The 17,162-nt window shown below is 43.3% G+C and overlaps 1 protein-coding gene across 1 annotated transcript in view; it reads right to left on the bottom strand.

Annotated features, from left to right (window-relative positions):
* The window catches only part of EFCAB5 (EF-hand calcium binding domain 5), a gene marked incomplete at both ends in the record, with an annotated part of 33,244 nt that overhangs the window by 1,137 nt on the left and 14,945 nt on the right, over positions 1 to 17,162 (bottom strand). The window contains 14 exon segments of the mRNA XM_082328118.1: positions 605 to 701; positions 903 to 1,132; positions 1,716 to 1,969; positions 2,794 to 2,897; positions 4,152 to 4,304; positions 5,034 to 5,262; positions 5,996 to 6,168; positions 7,044 to 7,333; positions 10,677 to 10,833; positions 12,080 to 12,294; positions 12,732 to 12,824; positions 12,966 to 13,034; positions 14,213 to 15,100; positions 15,820 to 15,919. Coding sequence (XP_082184244.1) covers positions 605 to 701; positions 903 to 1,132; positions 1,716 to 1,969; positions 2,794 to 2,897; positions 4,152 to 4,304; positions 5,034 to 5,262; positions 5,996 to 6,168; positions 7,044 to 7,333; positions 10,677 to 10,833; positions 12,080 to 12,294; positions 12,732 to 12,824; positions 12,966 to 13,034; positions 14,213 to 15,100; positions 15,820 to 15,919 — 3,052 coding nt within the window.

Genomic DNA, 17,162 nt, shown 5'->3' with positions numbered 1-17,162 from the left:
TTCTCTTGCAGAGATATTACAAATAATAATAGCCTCTTGACTGCTCTGGCACCAAAAACGCTCGCATTGATTAAAGGAGAGAAATACAGCCTGAAACCCAGCTCCTGTATATGGCCAGTGAGTATATGAAGTATCTGGCAGATGGTGTTTACAAAGAGGAGGGCTCACGCTGTCCTCCCACAGTCGTGTTGCTGTTTGGGGCTGGGTCAGTCCCTCGGGCAGGGCACGGAGGTCTGAGGTAGATGTACTTGCCAAAAGAACCGTCATTCTTACTATGTCTTTACATATCACTTGCCAAAAGAACCATCATTCTTAATATGTTTATCTGGGGGTTTACAATGAGATGACTTGTTCTGGTAGTTTCAAAGCTGATCTGCTCCCCTTAAGGCAGTGAATTTTGATTGTAAATTTAACAGGTTGACTTTTATTGACCAAAAAAAGACTGCAGATATTTAGGACCCCTTATCTGTTGTTTACTCTGTTGTGAAATCAAAGTTAATTTCTGAAGTGAGGACCTTAAAAGCACTCAGCTGAAGGTTGCCACTGCCCCTGTTTCATTGCTGAGCCGTGTCTGGTAATCCCACAATTAGTTTATGATATTTACCAGTGATGCAGTCCAGCAGCAGCTCTGCTTGAACTTGCACAGATGCAGCAGTTGGATCAAAGCGATAAATCTCCTGAATCAAATTGTCATCAAGTTTCTGCAATGCAGAGAACAAAAAGAGTCAGGTGGCGGTGAAAAACTTAAGAGAGGGTTACAGAATTAACGATGGCTAATCAAGCATATAGGAAATCTGTAGGTAATGGATTATTTCACTGCCAATTCACCCTTGGCAAGTTCCACTATCTCTTCTTGGGGGAGGAAGAAGAGAAAACAAAGTCGCAATATTTTGAACTCTCACCAGTACACACTGACTCCAGTTCTCAGTCTCCTCTGAGCCCTTCCAGTCTGGATGGAAAAGCAACAGCACAGCCTTTATTATGTTATGTATCAGAGCTGGCGGTTCTACGTAGCTCTTTATTTCAGCAAAGCTCTCAGCATCGAGCTTCTGGACACACTCGCGCAGGTCCTGCAGCATGAACCGGTGGAAGAGAATCCCTGCATGCCTCAAATTTGCCCTGTGTTCTGCCTCTGGAATCAAAAGCAAACCTTTCAAGAAGTTTCTCAGAAACAACTGCTACTCAAGACTTATGTTATTGACTGAAAGGCTCTGCCTTCTTTATGATTAACTCTTTGTCTCCTTGACGAGGGATGGATTAGTATACAGCCCAAGTATCCTATGAAACTTTTAAAAAAGGGTATGTGCTTGAGAGGGGGACAAAACTTGCCGCAGGGGCAAGCAGAGGTCCTGAGACCATGAAGGGTTCAGGCATGTGGGTAATTCTGGAACTGTGACATTCAAATGCTTTTGATCTTAGTTGGGGCAGTTCTGAGGAGGACATGCGACATCCCTGACACGACAAAGCACCTTGCTTCACACCTTTGATTTCAGTGGGAATTGGGCATAAAACATCCTGTGAACCAGAGTAAAAATCTAAACATTCTGCTTAACTGTACCCTGCTAAGCACTTAGGCTTGCTCAACAGTAGTTTATGTGAAGCAAAGGTTTGTATTTGTCTTTCCATACTTGTCAGAATGATACTTTAGATGTGGTTTTACTGAGATTCCTAATTTCACCCCTAAAAACCCTGTCTTGGCTCTGTATGCATGATACCCGGTACATAGGTTGGTTCTGTTTCCTCTAAAGCCATCTTCAGTATCTCGGAGCAGGCAGCTTGGGCCATCTTCAGCATTTTCTGCAGGTCTTTGTGTTCATGAGGTGGTAATTTCTGGTGGTGTCTGATGTTAATATCAAATATCCCAAAGGCTTGTCCTGATAGGTCACGGAGAGGTACTGCAATGTGGTATTCTCCACAGACAGAAGTGCGAATGACCTCTGAACTGTCTACACACTTAAACAGGTAAACTCTGAAATGAGAGTAAAGAGAGGAAAAAGTACTAGACTTTACCATTCTGGTTTCTTTTGGTAATTTATTTAGCATATTCTAGTATGATGCTGTTCATCTCTTGTTGTTAAAACAAAGGTATTACATTACTACATCGTTTATTTCCTTGAACTGAAATATGCACAGCTTTAAGTATCATTCAAGCCATACACAAAAAGGAGAAAATAGCATTGTGGAACACAATCTTGCTTAGCCAAGGCCATTGCTGGAAATCATAAGAATTTAACAAACCCAAATTAGGTTGTAGTCTTGCTTTAAAAACGGTTTCCTGTTTATAACCACGTTGACATTTGTTCTATGGAGTTTTATAAAAAGTAAAAACATCTGCTGGAACAGTTCAACCAACTTTGACAACAAGGATGATATGCTTAAAAGACAAGTGTGTGAAGATCTTGGCAGTGGAAGGAAACAGATAGTTGAAGGAAATAAGACTAATATGGCCAGGAAAGAAGACAGATTATTCTAAAGAGGAAAATGCTTCAGTGTAGGCTCTAATCCTGCAGACCTTTCACAGCAGACGTAGAGCTTGCTTGGCAGCTCAGCTGGTGAGCATTAAGTTGCAATTTAAGTTTTTGCAGGCCTAAGCTCAAAGAGAAAATACTCCTCACCCCTTCATAATTCACTATCACACGCATACGCACCAGAAGCCTCGATAGTAAGAGAGCTACAGCCAGACGCTCTCGCAGGGTGGCATTGCCATGGCTTTCTGTAACGTGGGTGATGCCTGATGCAGGCTAGAGTCTAGGACCAGAGGTAACTAGTTCGATTGCAGGTGCTGGAGCCTACCTTAAGAGGTTTTCTTTTCTGAGGAGAAGAACAGGAGAGCTATGAATTTCTTTTTGTCCTGTATTATCTGTAGTAATCACCTTGCGCAGAGCGTAGTCGCATGTCTGCCAGAGAGAAAAGGGAGGTTTAGCTGCATCCAAGAATGGAACAGCCATTTTGAAGCTTGGAGAGGGACGAAATTGTTTATTTCTTAAAGACAACTCCAATGTACATTCAAGTGCAATGGGATGGTTTAAAGACCTCTCCCAACAATGCTTGGTTTTATTCCCAGAGTGTATTGCTCAAGATGCATGAAGAATGTGCCCTGGACCTCCCTCAGCCAGACTATTTAATCTGTCCCCAGGCTCCACACTGAGGAACACCCACAGGCCAACAGGAGGTTTCCCTTCTTTTTCCCGTCCCCTTGCAGTCCTCTTTCTCATGTCATGTTTGTGTCAGTGTGCCTTGACACGTGAAAAGCACAGAGGGGAGCAAATGACCTGGCTATTAGGCAGCTAACAAGGGAACAGAGCAGAGCCTGGAACGACAACAGAAAGCTGCCAACATAAACCATGCTTATCAGAGGAAGCAGCTGAATTATGGCTACAGCAGATGTCATACAGCCTTTGTGATGACACAGGATCAGTCCTAAATATTGCATACACTTTTCATCTTCTTCACTCACTTGTGTGTGAAGTGACAAGCTTCCCAGGGCCCGAGTGCCTGCTCAACAACTGGAATATGATCTGCAGCGAGGGGAGCTGCCTTTACAAGCGAGCTAATGGGGAGCAGCCACTTCCTGAGCTGTATTTATATCTTGGTTCGTGAAGAGCTGATATATTAGCTAGGACATTCTTTTTTTCCTATAAAATACCGTAATTTTGACATGCACAGAATCTCCACAGAAGAGCGTCTCCCTTTGTGGAGGTCCCAAAGAGCAAAGCTTTAGCAGGGACTTGCAGTGTTGGCTAACCTGCGGATGGATGGATGGATGGATGGGTGGATGGGTGGATGGATGGATGGATGGGGGGGGGGGGTTTGCTCTATTAGCTGCTATGCAGCTGTGAGCACTGAAGTAGAAGAATATTCCCTTTTCCCATGGAGAAGGGGCTATACTAGCAGTGCTCTTGCATTGTTTTACATGGGAGGATGAAAAGAGTGAAGAGTAGCCTCCTTTTCAGAGGGAACCTTCCCTCTCTACCTTTGTAGCCCTTTTGTTGTACAGGCAGGCACGAGAATCTCGGGCAGGCTTCAGTTTTTTGATAAAACACAAATCACAGGCAGCTAGAAATGGCAGGTCCTCACTAAAGTAGCCTTGTCAGCCCCTGACTATTACAGGCAGTAATTCACTGCAGTATTCACTGCAGTAATCTGCGTACCTTGTCTTTGCCAGGCTCCACCAGGTATGTAATAACAGTGTGGATGCTGGGTGCCCTGGGATACAACCAGTCCAGAGCGGTAAGAGTCATCTGTAGAACATTTTCCAGTCTGCAGACATGGTGGTAGGCTTTGCTGAACGCCTGAGAAACTCCCTGTGAAAGCAGAATCCTCCAAATGAGCCAGACAGTTCCATATGATTTGGGGAAAAAGCTTGGGGAAACTTTAATGCAGCAAAATGAAGCAAAATGGTTGTAACAAGGTACTTTCATCAGAACTTGTAAAGCTGAAAAGTGACTGTGAAATGTCACTTATCAAACAACGCTGTAAAGCTCCAAGGTACCCGGGTCACAGCCAAGCCCTAAACTGGACAAAGTTGTTTTTTAGTGGAGAGAGCCAAATTGACCGGTAATGTTGGCTTGCTGCGCTCCCTGCTGCCCAGATGATGCATCCACAGTGAGGCTGATTCTAAAGAGCATCCCGAAGAAAGCCTGACTGCTGTTGCTTATAATTACTCCACCATGTAAAACGTAAGGCTTCATGCCACTTTATGGGAACAAACACAAATATGAGGTTCAGGAAATAAAAGCTGCTATCTTTGGGCTTTGCACAAAAGTGCAATTAATTTACTAGTCAGGAGAAGCTTAAATAAATTATTGATGAGGTGATACCTCATAATCAATTACAGATAAGATGCTAATCAGTAAGATATTGATAAGGTGTTCGGCTCACACCACTTTCACCATATACGGTAAAAAGGGGCCCACAGTTCTTTTCTTAGTTGTACATCTTACCTTTACTTAGGACGAACACGTAAAATTGACGTGGTCCCTACACAGCTTTTTGAAGAGTGGTCTAACAAACTGCTCTCTGATGGTGCCCACCTGATAGAAACTGATCTCATGGGTCAGAAAGATGGTTTTCTCACACTGGTCCCGAAGGGTGTCAAGTCCTAGAATGCCAAAGACTCTCCAGCGAGCATCGTGCAATGGCAGTACCAGGAGCGAACCTCTTCTCTCCTCCACTGGGCGATCATAGTTCCAGAAGTGGATATTTCCGTGGAGCTGAACTCTTGGAACATGGATTGGCTTTCCCTCTTCAACAGCTGCAAAGCTGAAAAATAAACTTAGGAGGTTTGTTCAGAGTAGCAGAAAACCTTTAGCAAAGCAATAAACGCTGCAGCTTTGATCTCTCCCGGCTTTTTGGCATCAGAGAAGGAAGGTGTTAGCTCCTTATTCTGACCACGTGCAGAAATACCACATTTACCTCTTGCATCCCGAAGACAGTGGTAATAAATAAGGCACTTCTCATCCTTAGGACATTTTAAAAACATCAACTAATGACCATAATGAAAGGGAATACAGAAGCGAGCAGCAGTTACATTTAATAGTTTAGAAGAAGCAATATTTAAAGAAAGATGTCTAGCTTTTGGAAACGAGAAGTAAAGAGGCATAAAAGCCGTTTATAGTGTAAACACTAGGGAAGGAAAGGCATTGTTCTCAAAAAATATCCTATAGATATAAACTGGTGTAAGGGAATTAATTTTTAAAGAAGAAAATGTAAGCCCAATATAATTGACTTTTGCTTAAGGATGAGATTTATTAGACTGTCAGCTAATCTCCCCGAGGAAAGGAGTGAAATCCCAAACAGAGCAGTTCTAAGTAGACCACGCAAAGTGTAAGGGCATGTGTAGGATAATGAATCATCCCACAACGGTCCCGGAGGGGATTTCCTCTCCGGAGTACTCTATCAACCTCTGTTTCCAGTGCACCCCAAACACTGCCTGGCACCCCTACATTCCAAATATTTTTAAGAAAAAGGAACAGTTATTTGCAGCTTTTCTTACCTTACTCCTTTCATGTCTCTGTAAAGTATCTGGTTGAGAACATATGGAGCATCATCTGCGGTACATGCCACATAGTGTAGGAGAATCTGTCCCCGCTCTGGTGAGAGCTGGTTCTCTTCCAAAAGGGCAATATATGCACTGATGTTCTTGTTATCCCCATGGGCTTCTGCATCCTAGCAACCAAGTGTTTCCCATTACATTATGTACATTAGCCATCGGCTATTACACTTATTTCATGTACTTAGCACTTGTCTCATTTTTTGCTGAGATGCTGTTCTGGGTCACGGATTTTGTATATCACGCACCAACTGCCTGACATGTATGTGTCTATGCTGTGATCGCGTCTGACTGCTACGCTCTGTTACAAGCTAAAACTTGTCGTATTTTGATTGGCAAGGAAATGGGTTTCTTTTTTCCTGTTGCTAATGGGGAGCAGTGAATACAAAAATAATCTAATTATAACCTGTGCCTAAGCAAAACTTCTGTGGATTTCTTCTCTAATAGGAGATGCCTTTGGAAAAATCAGACAAACAAGTGCCAGAGTTGCTACATTTACAAACCCAAATATTGTAAGAACACTTCAGCTACTATGAGAGCAGTTTTGCTTTGAGGAGGGCTTTAATGGTGAGGACAAACATCTAAAGTTGCAGCTGCAAGTTAAAAATTAAACAATATCTCCACTACAAACGAACCATCTTTGTCCGAAACTGAGTCTGGTGTGTTTCATTTGAGAAGCTCTAAAACCAGAGGTATGGATTTCCAAATTTGATCTGAGCCAGCTGTTCAAAAAGCGAGACATAAGTGTCCATGAAATGCATTCTGGATTGGCAGAGCATGGACGAGAATTCTTGTATTGCAGATCTGACCCGTGACTCTTTCTGTGCGTAACCAGGGGCTCTCCTGAGCATCAAAGTGCAGAAGAGCACAAGGAAACCAGCCCCCGCCCAGCTTCCCATGCGACCTGCGAGTTCCGCTCAGATGCACCGGGGTTTGAAGTCGGTGGCACAATCCCAACACGAACGACTCTTGTGCTCCCTGGGCTGCGTACCTGGGAGAGGGCTTTAAACACTGCTTTGTAAACTGGTTCCATGCTTGCTCCGCTGGTCTCAGCTGCTTGCTGGATATTGTGCAGCCATCTCCTCCTGGCTAAGCCTTGCAGGCACTCCGTGTGACTTCGTTCCACACTTGTGGTCAGAAATTCCACCAAACTATCAATAGCTTCATCCTCATCGCCAGGGAACTCAGAAGCAAATAACTCAAGGAAAGTCTGGAATGCCTTTGGGGATAGCTTCCCCACTCTGCTGAGCTGTGGGTAACGGGAGCAAAGGTGTTTCTTTGCTAGCAGAAGAAACAGAAAATAAGACAGGGACAGTCTGTTTGAATCAAATGTTCTGCTTTTCTTGTGCAAAATATGAATCAAGCCCTAAATTGGCTTTGGGTGGAGTGCTCCAGTCCATCATTCTGGGTTTCTCTGAGCTACCTCCTAAATGTAAGTTGTCATCGTGACAGGTGGTCTCCAGCTTCCAGACTGGATGCACCTTTTCCTCTAGATGCCTGCTTTCTCACCTGCTGAGAAAGAAACCTGGAAGGCACTGCTCCTGCGCCCCTTTTGTACCTCTGCAACATACCTAAACAATAAAGGTCAGTAGAAAAAAGGAAAGCTGCTCGGAGTTATCAAAAATCAGAGGTATCTTCACATCAGAACCAAATTTTATGGACACTTGAGGGGCTGGTGGGCCTGGGCTGCAGGTAGGCATTCTGCATACGGTAACAGTAGTTGAAACCTTACAGAAAAACTATTCAACAAGCCCATTAAAAATGTGAAGGCCAGAGTCTACAGATGATTTCACAGGTGACTCATATTCCTGAATTTTCCATTATGTACCATACTTGCAGACATTATATTTTTCTTTTCAGGCCTTCCAAAGTAACTATCATTCTTAATTACCGTTCATTAGGTGCCTTTGATGAATTATTGAAATAACATTTGTATTGTGCTAAATCTCATAAACAAAGAGCAAAGAAAACGAAAGCTCTATTGAAGTCGTACCGAGGTCGGGACACCGGTGCTCTGGAATCGCCTGTACTGCACCAAGGGACGTAGATGTGGAGCAAAAGGAGCAAGAGAGCTTTTATAAGGGTTTAGAAGAATAAATTCGTGTGAAAAGCATCTAAACCAGTGAAGTGCTGCCTGTTAGCTCTCCGGGGAGTGAAGGAGTAAAGATGACTGCACGGAGGCTGCTCCTTCCCATCCTGCACGAGGCCGGGGCGTGGAGCCGTGCCCCAGTCCCCTTTTCCATGGGCCAGAGATCGCAGCTGAGCTGGCCCAAATACGGGCAAATAAGCTGCAGCAGAAAGCTCTGGCAGAGTTTCCTTTGCTTGGAGGAAGGAGGAATGCCACAAGGGTCAGACTGTGATTCTCAAGAATCGCTGTCTATATCTACTCACTCTAGTTCACAAACTTCCAGTTTGCCCAGAGGTCCTGAAGACAAATGGGACTCATCTTAGACTTGTAATCCTAACAGACTGAGCATGAAAATGTAAATGTACCCCGTCGGTTTCTGTTCAGCTGTTAGTTAAATCAGCAGCCGGTCTAACAGAGCCGTCCCAGCCCTGGACCAGCGCTTCCAGCCCACGCCGCAGCTCTGGGCTCACGGGGGTGCTCTTGCCCAGGCTTTCCCAGCTGCAGGCAGCTCCCTGGCTTTGGAAAGCCGGGATTCACCGGGTGCTCTGCCCAAGCTGTGCTTGCCTGATCATGCTCCTGGCTGTGCCTCTCCTGAGCACTGCCATGACGAACACTTTCATCATTTTTTTCTGCATCCTGATTTCAAACCCTGGTGGACCCGAAGAAGTAGAGAGCGCTATACATCAAGCCGCTTCCTACTAGCAAACTAAGCAAGCAAAGATATATAGGCAGAAGTGTGACTTTGCCATTAAGCAGGGAGTATTTTGTGATCAATACATACAATGGGCTCTAAGGAACAGTGTAATAGAAAATGCTTTGATTAATGATGCGCAGGAACAGGCAGGGAGCTGCCCTGGTCACCTCCCAGGGCACCCCAGACCCTGATGTTTACGGGAGCTGAGAGCCTCCTCCTTCCCCCCCAGAAGTCGGGGGGCATTTTGTCACTGCTTTTAGCTGCAGAAGTAGCAAGTACTAACTGGCCCCAGTCATGGTGGGGCTGGCTGTTCATGCTGTCTTCTTCTGCCCATCATCTAAACAACACTCAATATTTTTAAATTTAATTTCTGATTTTCTGACAGAATTAGGATGGAGAATTTTTTGATGGTATAAAAATGTTTGGATTTTCACCTCCACTTTCTCCTCTCTTTGAAGAAAGAGATGAAGAAAGAAATGCATGTGAAGTTGAACATGGCATGAACCGTTCCTTCATTACTGAGCTATAGCATAATGAATTATTTTCCCTGTTATATCTGTAATGTTACGCTTTTCACTTACAAGGAAAATCAAATAATTCTACCCACTTTTCACTCTGTGCGTTTTCATCCAGGAGGAGTGCAATGTCTGTGAACCCTTCCCCCAAACCTGCTTCTTCCATGATGTCTTTGAGAGATCAGGTTGAAACTGCTAGAAATAGTTTTATGTTGCTTGTAGGCGGTATTGATTTTGCTATGCTATCTTTCTATTTATTTGTCCTTTAGTTTATGAGCCCTTCATGGAAGGGGCTATGTCCTTCCATATTTCTATAGTGTGTTCTGGCATGCCTTGAATACAAGAGAGCTGTGAACTGCCAGTTTCTTCTGTGGCTGTGCAGCCTGGAGACAATTCACGGCAGCATGCCGGTGCGCTCCCCACCCCGCCAGATGCCTCGAGGGAGCCAAAGGGGAAAGGGATTTTGGTGGTTGCCAAAATGAGCCATTTTCAGTAACGCGTGGCAGAACAAGCAACATGAAGATACGCGTGGAGATGAATAAACCAGTCCTCTCCACCCAAGTGCACATGTAGACATGTTCTTAATTGCTAATACAGTATTTCAGAGCACCCAATGCCCACATGTTAATATGCATGAGGCCGCCAGACAGCTCCAGGTGAAGCACTTCTGTCTGACCCAAGTCTATTCTGTCAAGGACCAAATTTGCTAAGTTTATTCAGAGAAATGAACCTACAGAGAAGTCAGACTCGAAGTTGCTATCATCTAATGCATGAGAGCCGTGCAACAGTGTGGATTACTAAAGGCCATTTGAGACCCATAAGGAAAGCTGGCGTTCTCTCCTATGAGATACATTCCTGCAGATAGCACAGTAAAATGCATCTATTAGAAATAGCTGGATAACACGGACAGGCTAGACTAAAATTGCGAAACGTGTCCTCAGGCTTTACGTGTGTTTTTCACTGCCATATCACAAGTATACATTGTGTGTTACAGCTGAAATAATTTTTCAACACATCACAATGCCATGAAAGCATTGGGCTACCTCTCTGACTGGGAATCTGTCGCGGGGGAGTCTCGCACAGGAGGAGGGGATGGAGCTATGCATTAACAAGTAAGTCTGGATAACTGTTCCTTTTCATTTTATACATCATACCTTGTATGCTTATGACTGCTTGCAAAACCAAAAAATGACTGTTGCTTGCCAACAACTTTGTTAGCACTGTCGTTGAATGGTTCAAGGCCTACTGTGTTGACATTGTTCTCTCAGAGCAGAGCTGTCTCCTTACCCTTCCTCAAGGCCTCTTTTTCCATCCCTTCCTTGAATGTGCTTAGAACAGCATCCACCTCTTCCAGGTCCAGAAACCCGGATGCACTGTTGTCCCACTTTTCGAAAAGTGCCTCCAGAAGCAGTTTCCGTTGGGCCAAGCGAGAGATGTGGTGAGCCTGCAACAGAGGACCAGCTGGTCTTTGAGAGTTCCTGGACACCGATGCTCAGTGTCTACACAAGCGTGGACACTGCAGTGGTATGCTGATCACACAATTCCCATGGGCCAGGCCAAATCTGTACGTACACAGCTCAGACCTGGACATGAATCATTAAACCTGGGAGACATTTGGAAACACTAAACACAGCCAACAGTTCAGTTTTACCAGGCAGAATCAGCATTGCAGAGGGTTATTTCCCAGTGAATAAATGAAGCGCGTGCTGGATCTACGGTGAGATCAACTCAGGTTAGCGGAAGTTTCCCAGAATACAAATGTCTTCCTATCAAGAACTAACCACAGCCTTGTTAGTAACACCAAAGATTTGACAGTTTGCATTTCCCTGCATTGTTATTTCGCTGGTGCTGCCCTGAAGTGTGTGGGCTCCAAGCAAATGCATGTACAATTTGTCCTTTAAACCCAGTCTTTGCACAGCACACAGCGATAAATGGCTGGAGTGGAATTCTCTCAAAGGCCAAAATACTGGCAGTGTGCGTTGTGTTCAGTGTGAGGACAGTAGAGCCGTCAGATCCAATATCTCATCCAAATTAGGTCAGCAGCACAGAGGGAAACTAGAAAGAGGTCTGAGGGCAATGCAGCTAGAGAGGCTACGATGGACAGACCCATCACAAAATATATCTGTACTCTGAGGTGACGTGGGGCACCCTGATGATGTGCATGAGGATATTGCTGAAGGGGGATATATTTTTTCAACACACGGCAAGAGCACCTTGCACCTTAAACACAAAGAAGCATGTGCACATTCACATACGGCCATGCACATAGCAAAACCAAACACACCTGTTTTAAAATCCTCCCCAAAACATCCACAACCTCCTCTGTACATGCCAGTGCAGTAGGTCAGAGATCAGGTTCTTGGCTATTATAAAGTTGAATAAGCAGAATGGAATGTTTTGAGCTCTTTCACAATTGACTATCAACTTGCTGTCTCCCTGAGTCCAGCTCTAAAACAGACAGACAACCTCTTACGGGATGAGTCTGTCATCACTTCTAGAGCTAAGGGCTGGGGAGGGAGGATCGTTATGAAAACAAAGGGGTAAAAGGTCTCTTGAAGAAATAGAGAATGCAAGGCTGCAAGTGAATAGCTCTGCCAGCATGAGATTAAAAAGTTGACTTTGTCAGTGTCTGTAGACATTTGCTTGGTTTTTGTTTAGACATGGGATCAGCAAAACTTATCAATATTTACTTTTTCTAGTTGTTCCATTTTTTCCTCTTCTGTCTGTTTGTATTCTTCTTTGATAAATGCAATAAGCCTCTTCACAGTAGGCAGAGAAGTGTCTTCACCAACAAATGTCTCCATGAGCTGTACAAACTGTGGCAGGTTGAGGCAGCTTTCATCAAAGGCACTCCTACTACGAGAAGCCCAACGGTTCTGAATCTGTGCCATGATGGGACATAAGTCTGAAAGGCAGAAAGCACAGTGTGTCGCAGGAAGCCAAACGCTGCCCAAAAGCCGGCCCCGTAGCAGATCTCACCGCAGTCCTGAATCCTGCAATTCCTGTCCAGTGAAATTATGGCTGAATACCGACTGACTCCGCGCTGACTAAAGGCCTTAATCTGCTTATATTTTTCTAATCTCTTCAGATTTATGCTCCAGTCTAGCATGGATGCTATCATACAACCAGGTCAAATCACTGAATACAGGTGAGCTGAAATTACTGTTACACAGCAAGTGGCCTTCTGAGACAAAGACTACACTGCTCTTATCTTGAAGTCAGCTTCAGGAATTAGTGTTTCTATTCTTGCCAAAACGTTCAGCTCACAGCAGTACTGGCATGTCTGCAGACACTGCCAGCCACTATGTGCCCAAGCGAACGCACAACTTTGTGACCAAATACCTGGAAATCTAGTGTTCTCACACTTCCCGTCCTCTGGAATTCTCCCTCCATAGCTGCTATACCTGCAACTTAGGTCAGAAGTCAGAAGGTCACCTGATGAAAGACAAAATATACCTTGTAATGACACACGCTTTTAAAAAAGGCACAAGATGCAGCTTTTATAAAAGCCTTTAAATACATATATCCAAGCTATAGTTTCTAAGGCAGATGAAAAGAGCTGACATGAGCAGTCACCTGAGCACGGCACTTCGAACTCCTGGCTAGCTTCAGCCGGAGAATCCTGTCTGTCTGAGTGTGCTGGACCTGCAATTTTAAAAAGAAATCTTCTGTGAACCAGTGCTTACTAGTCTGAGCACCCTGCTGATTAACATGTAAAATCTACCTCTGTGTTTCTGGAGTTACCCTTGTTATCAGTAGCTATTTATTTTTACTGTCTGGAAATACTGCTTCCTGAAATTCACCTGGTGAATGTTACATTTCTTAAGCCCAGCTGCAAATATCCATTTTAGCAAGAGCAATAAGATAACTTTTTTCCAAGATAGGTTCAAAATTATATTCAGACTTCTTATTTCCATCCACCTTTCTCTCAAAGAGCATTGTACCATCACACCATCGTTTCTGCAAGAACAGGGTGGGAATCTGCTCTGAAGTTGGAAGTCCTGCATACCCCAAACAACGCGGGATGCGCGCATCCAGGGCCTGGCTGAACGAGAGGTTACTGCTGAGTACTGGGAGTTAACCACAGAAAGCTGTAGGTACCGATGGGCTGGACCATCAGCTTTACAGCCCTCTTTATGTAATAAGTCTGTCGCTAGACTGCTCTGGCAATGTAGACCCAGTTCTTGCAGTGTTTTAAACTGTAAGACACAAGAGTGTATTCACAGAGCGCTAGCAAGGAAGTTGGACCTTCTAGTATGTTTAAGAAAGTACCTCTTAGGAAACACACAGTTGCCCGACCACAGCCTTCCTAGAACAAGGGCCTTTGTACACAATTAAGTATGATATTCCTTTGGAAAGACAGTAAGAGATTAAAATAAAAGGTTCCTGATATATGATCCCATAACATTTCTCCCTATGGGCAATCACAGTCTAAAAATTATTAAAAGTAATTTCTATATTTGACATGCTCAGGCTCCTGTCTTGCTACTAATATTACAGAGTGAAACAGAACATAAAGTTTCTCCTTATTATAAAAATGCTGCTGCTTCAGAAAGTCCCTACTTGAATTAAAGTGTCTGCTCAGTGCCTTGAATACAGATCACCAGCAAAGTGACTCACCTGCCGCCCTGTGCGAGGAACACACTCTGAAACCTTGGCAGAAAACACCATGCTGAGAAGATATCAAAGCTTGTGTGTTCAGAAATCACTCACATGCTTTCAATAGTTTTGAAATGGATTAAAAACACACCTATAGTTAAACCAGTCCACATGTATATGTCGAAAAAGATTAAGGTCTGCCAGAATAAAGGAGACTGCTTTACCTTTACCTTGGTCTTGCAAAAGGTCCTCATCCTGCAGTCTTGTCTCTGAGCTTGTCTGTTGGCCAGACTGGCTGCCATGCTGCCTAGAAAAACTCTCTTTTCTTGCAGGAGTTTCTTTCGCAACCTCTGCAACTGGAGCATCCTGTTTTGAAGCAATGATGTCCATGTCTTCCACAGCTCTGCCTTCTGAGGTCATGGTTGTAGCTTCAGGTGTTGGTCCTGAAATTGTGCTGGTTGCCTCTGCAATCCAGTTGTCCTTCTCCTGACTAACTTGCCCTTCTGAGCCCGGTTCTCTGTCCAAGATACGATAATCTTCTTCCCTGTTTGTGTCTGTATCAGGCTCTCTACCCAGGCTAAATTCCTCTTCCTCCACCTGTTTTTCAGAGCCAGGTTCGTCACCTGTGCTGAGGCTGTACCCAGCAGAGGCTGATCCTGGGAAAGCTTCCTCCTGTTTGTCCGCACTTGCAGACTCAGTTTGCCTCTCAGTTTTGATGCCTTCATGGAAACTGGATTTCTCACTATGTATTGTATCTCCATCCAAATCACGAGCTTCAAAATCGGTGCTTTTCACTGCTGACACAGCGTCCTCACCTTCCTGTCTCACTTCAGCATCACTTGATTCTGCTGCTTGGTTTTCTTCCTTAGAAATTCCTCCAGTCTCAGCTTCACTCATGCCCATTTGTTCAAAAAGACCTTCTCTGACACTAGTTGTCATTCTATATGTGCCTTGTCTGTTATCATCTACAGGTTCATATGCTAAAATCTCTCCCTCGGGAATTCCTGTTTGAGACAAGACTAACTTTTCACTCAGTTCCTCACAAACTTCTTGGTCATCAAGGCCTCCCCATAAATCTGCAAGCTCAATCTCTTGCAGCTCAATTATTGGCCCTAAAATAGAAAAAATGTTGATAAGTTGATAGTTTGCATTGGTTTTATGTTCTTTAGTATTGCATAAGACAATTTAAATAAAAAGAAAAAAGGTATTCCTGAGCAAATATAAACTATTAGAAAGTACCTTCTGCAAACATGCATCTCAGAAACACAAAACTTCAGAACAATGTCTTTGCCTGCAGAGGACGGCCCTTGTTATTGTGTATTACACCATATTTCTTTTGAAATAAATGTTTCATAATTCTCCCCACTAAGAAGGAAAGCTGTAATTTGCCTTGCATTTGATCGTAGCAATTAATTAATGTCCAATATCTTAAAAATATTTTCCTTCCACGTAGATGATTCTCTGTGTTTTTTTCTTTATTGTTCCATGTTCCTGGAGAAATTCTAGTGTAAACACGAAATTAACTTCTAATATTCCCCAGTAGGAAAGAACAATTGTTTCAGGAAAAGCAGTCCTTCTTTAATCCTACTTCCAAAAAGTACTTCAGGATTTTGTAGGAAGGAAAAGTTTTGGATGCTGAAGTATTTCTGAACATTGCATCACAGTTTGCAAAACATGCTTGCAAATTATGGTGTATAGGTCACAGCATTCATTTGGGTCCTTTTTTAGGCTCTGTCCATTTCTGGTAACATTTATAAAACATATATTAACTTTACAACCTCGTGTGACCTCCTCATGTTTTAACCACAATTGAAACATCCCGTATACTTACACTGTCTTGGGTTACAGAATCCCCTCTTAGCAATCACCGGGCTTCTGTCATAGAAGTCTACCAGTAGGGCAAGTATTTTTTGTCTGTCTAAGAGACCAACCTAGACAAAAAGATTACAATGATTGTATTTTTCTCTCTGGTTCTTGGGACTTAAATCAACATTTGCAGCACTACAAAGGCACCATTAGCTAAGAATTACCTGTGACTGAAAATTGTCCATTACCAGAACATCAGTACAAATTTCAAAGAAGTGAATTTATTTTCTAGGGGCAAAAATTTCTTCTCTGGGCTTAGCTGGAGCTCCTCATGCATCCTACTTTGCAGGCACATCCTCTTGCATATTCCTGTCAAATTACAGTCGGATGATTGTAACTACTTCTGCCAAAGGAGTTCTTCATATAAAGATCAAAGCTTCAACGTTTCACACTTTCAGGACAGATATTGATTGCCTGACAGTACTATGGAAGAATTTTCACATATTATGGGCTGTGCTGTATTATGTTAGTGACTGCGCATCGTAGTTTGGGTTTGTGCCCCATCGTTTCCTTTGAAGCAGTATGTATTGGCAACTGCCTGGGAAAATAATTAGTCCAAAAATCTGAGCTATTATGACAACCTCCCTAGTTTCCTTTATAAATCCATACACGTTTGACCAGAGAGGTGAGAGAGGTATCCGTAGTTCCAGTGCAGAGGAACATGCGGAGTTTATTAAGTCCTTGTTGCTCAGGGTGAGTGTATACAGACAATAAAACCAGGAAGAGAGAATGAAATGGGTCATTTCCAATCAGGAAATTGTGAGTTTAAAAAGTAAAGCAAATCTAAACGATTGCAAGTTTTCCATTTTATGATGAATTCCTGTCGTCATTATTTAAGTCCTGCCACCTTTGTCATCTCCCTCCCGTTAGTGAAATACACTAGTTAATTAAAGAACAGATTTACTTAAGTTCATTATTTGTAGCAAGTAGCTTTCCAACTGAATTATTGATTTCCTTTTCACATTTTGCTCTTAAAGACCGCAAAATGTAAAATTCACTAAGCTTTTAATTCTTTGTGAACTTTTCCTGCCCTTAGGCTGAAGAAATAAAGGAAGAAGGTTGCTGCTCTTTTCTGGAAATGAGTTCAAGATGACTGCGTTGTTTATAATCTAAAGCCGTAATTAATGGCATCAATGTTTAGGAACAGAGGATTTGAAAACAACTGAGAGATACCCATCACTTAGTGGAGAAGTGCCTCCCAAGGAAGCTAATACTGAAAACTAAGTGAATGAATCACATTTTCTGTTACTGCAACACCTTTCCTCTAAAGGGAATTGAAAGCTTTTTGCAAATTCTGAGAAAAGAATC

The sequence above is a fragment of the Platalea leucorodia genome (genome assembly GCF_965183815.1).
Source record: "Platalea leucorodia genome assembly, chromosome: 16".
NCBI lineage: Eukaryota > Metazoa > Chordata > Aves > Pelecaniformes > Threskiornithidae > Platalea > Platalea leucorodia.
Note: the sequence above shows the minus strand (reverse complement) of the source record. Positions and strands in the feature narration are given on the sequence as shown.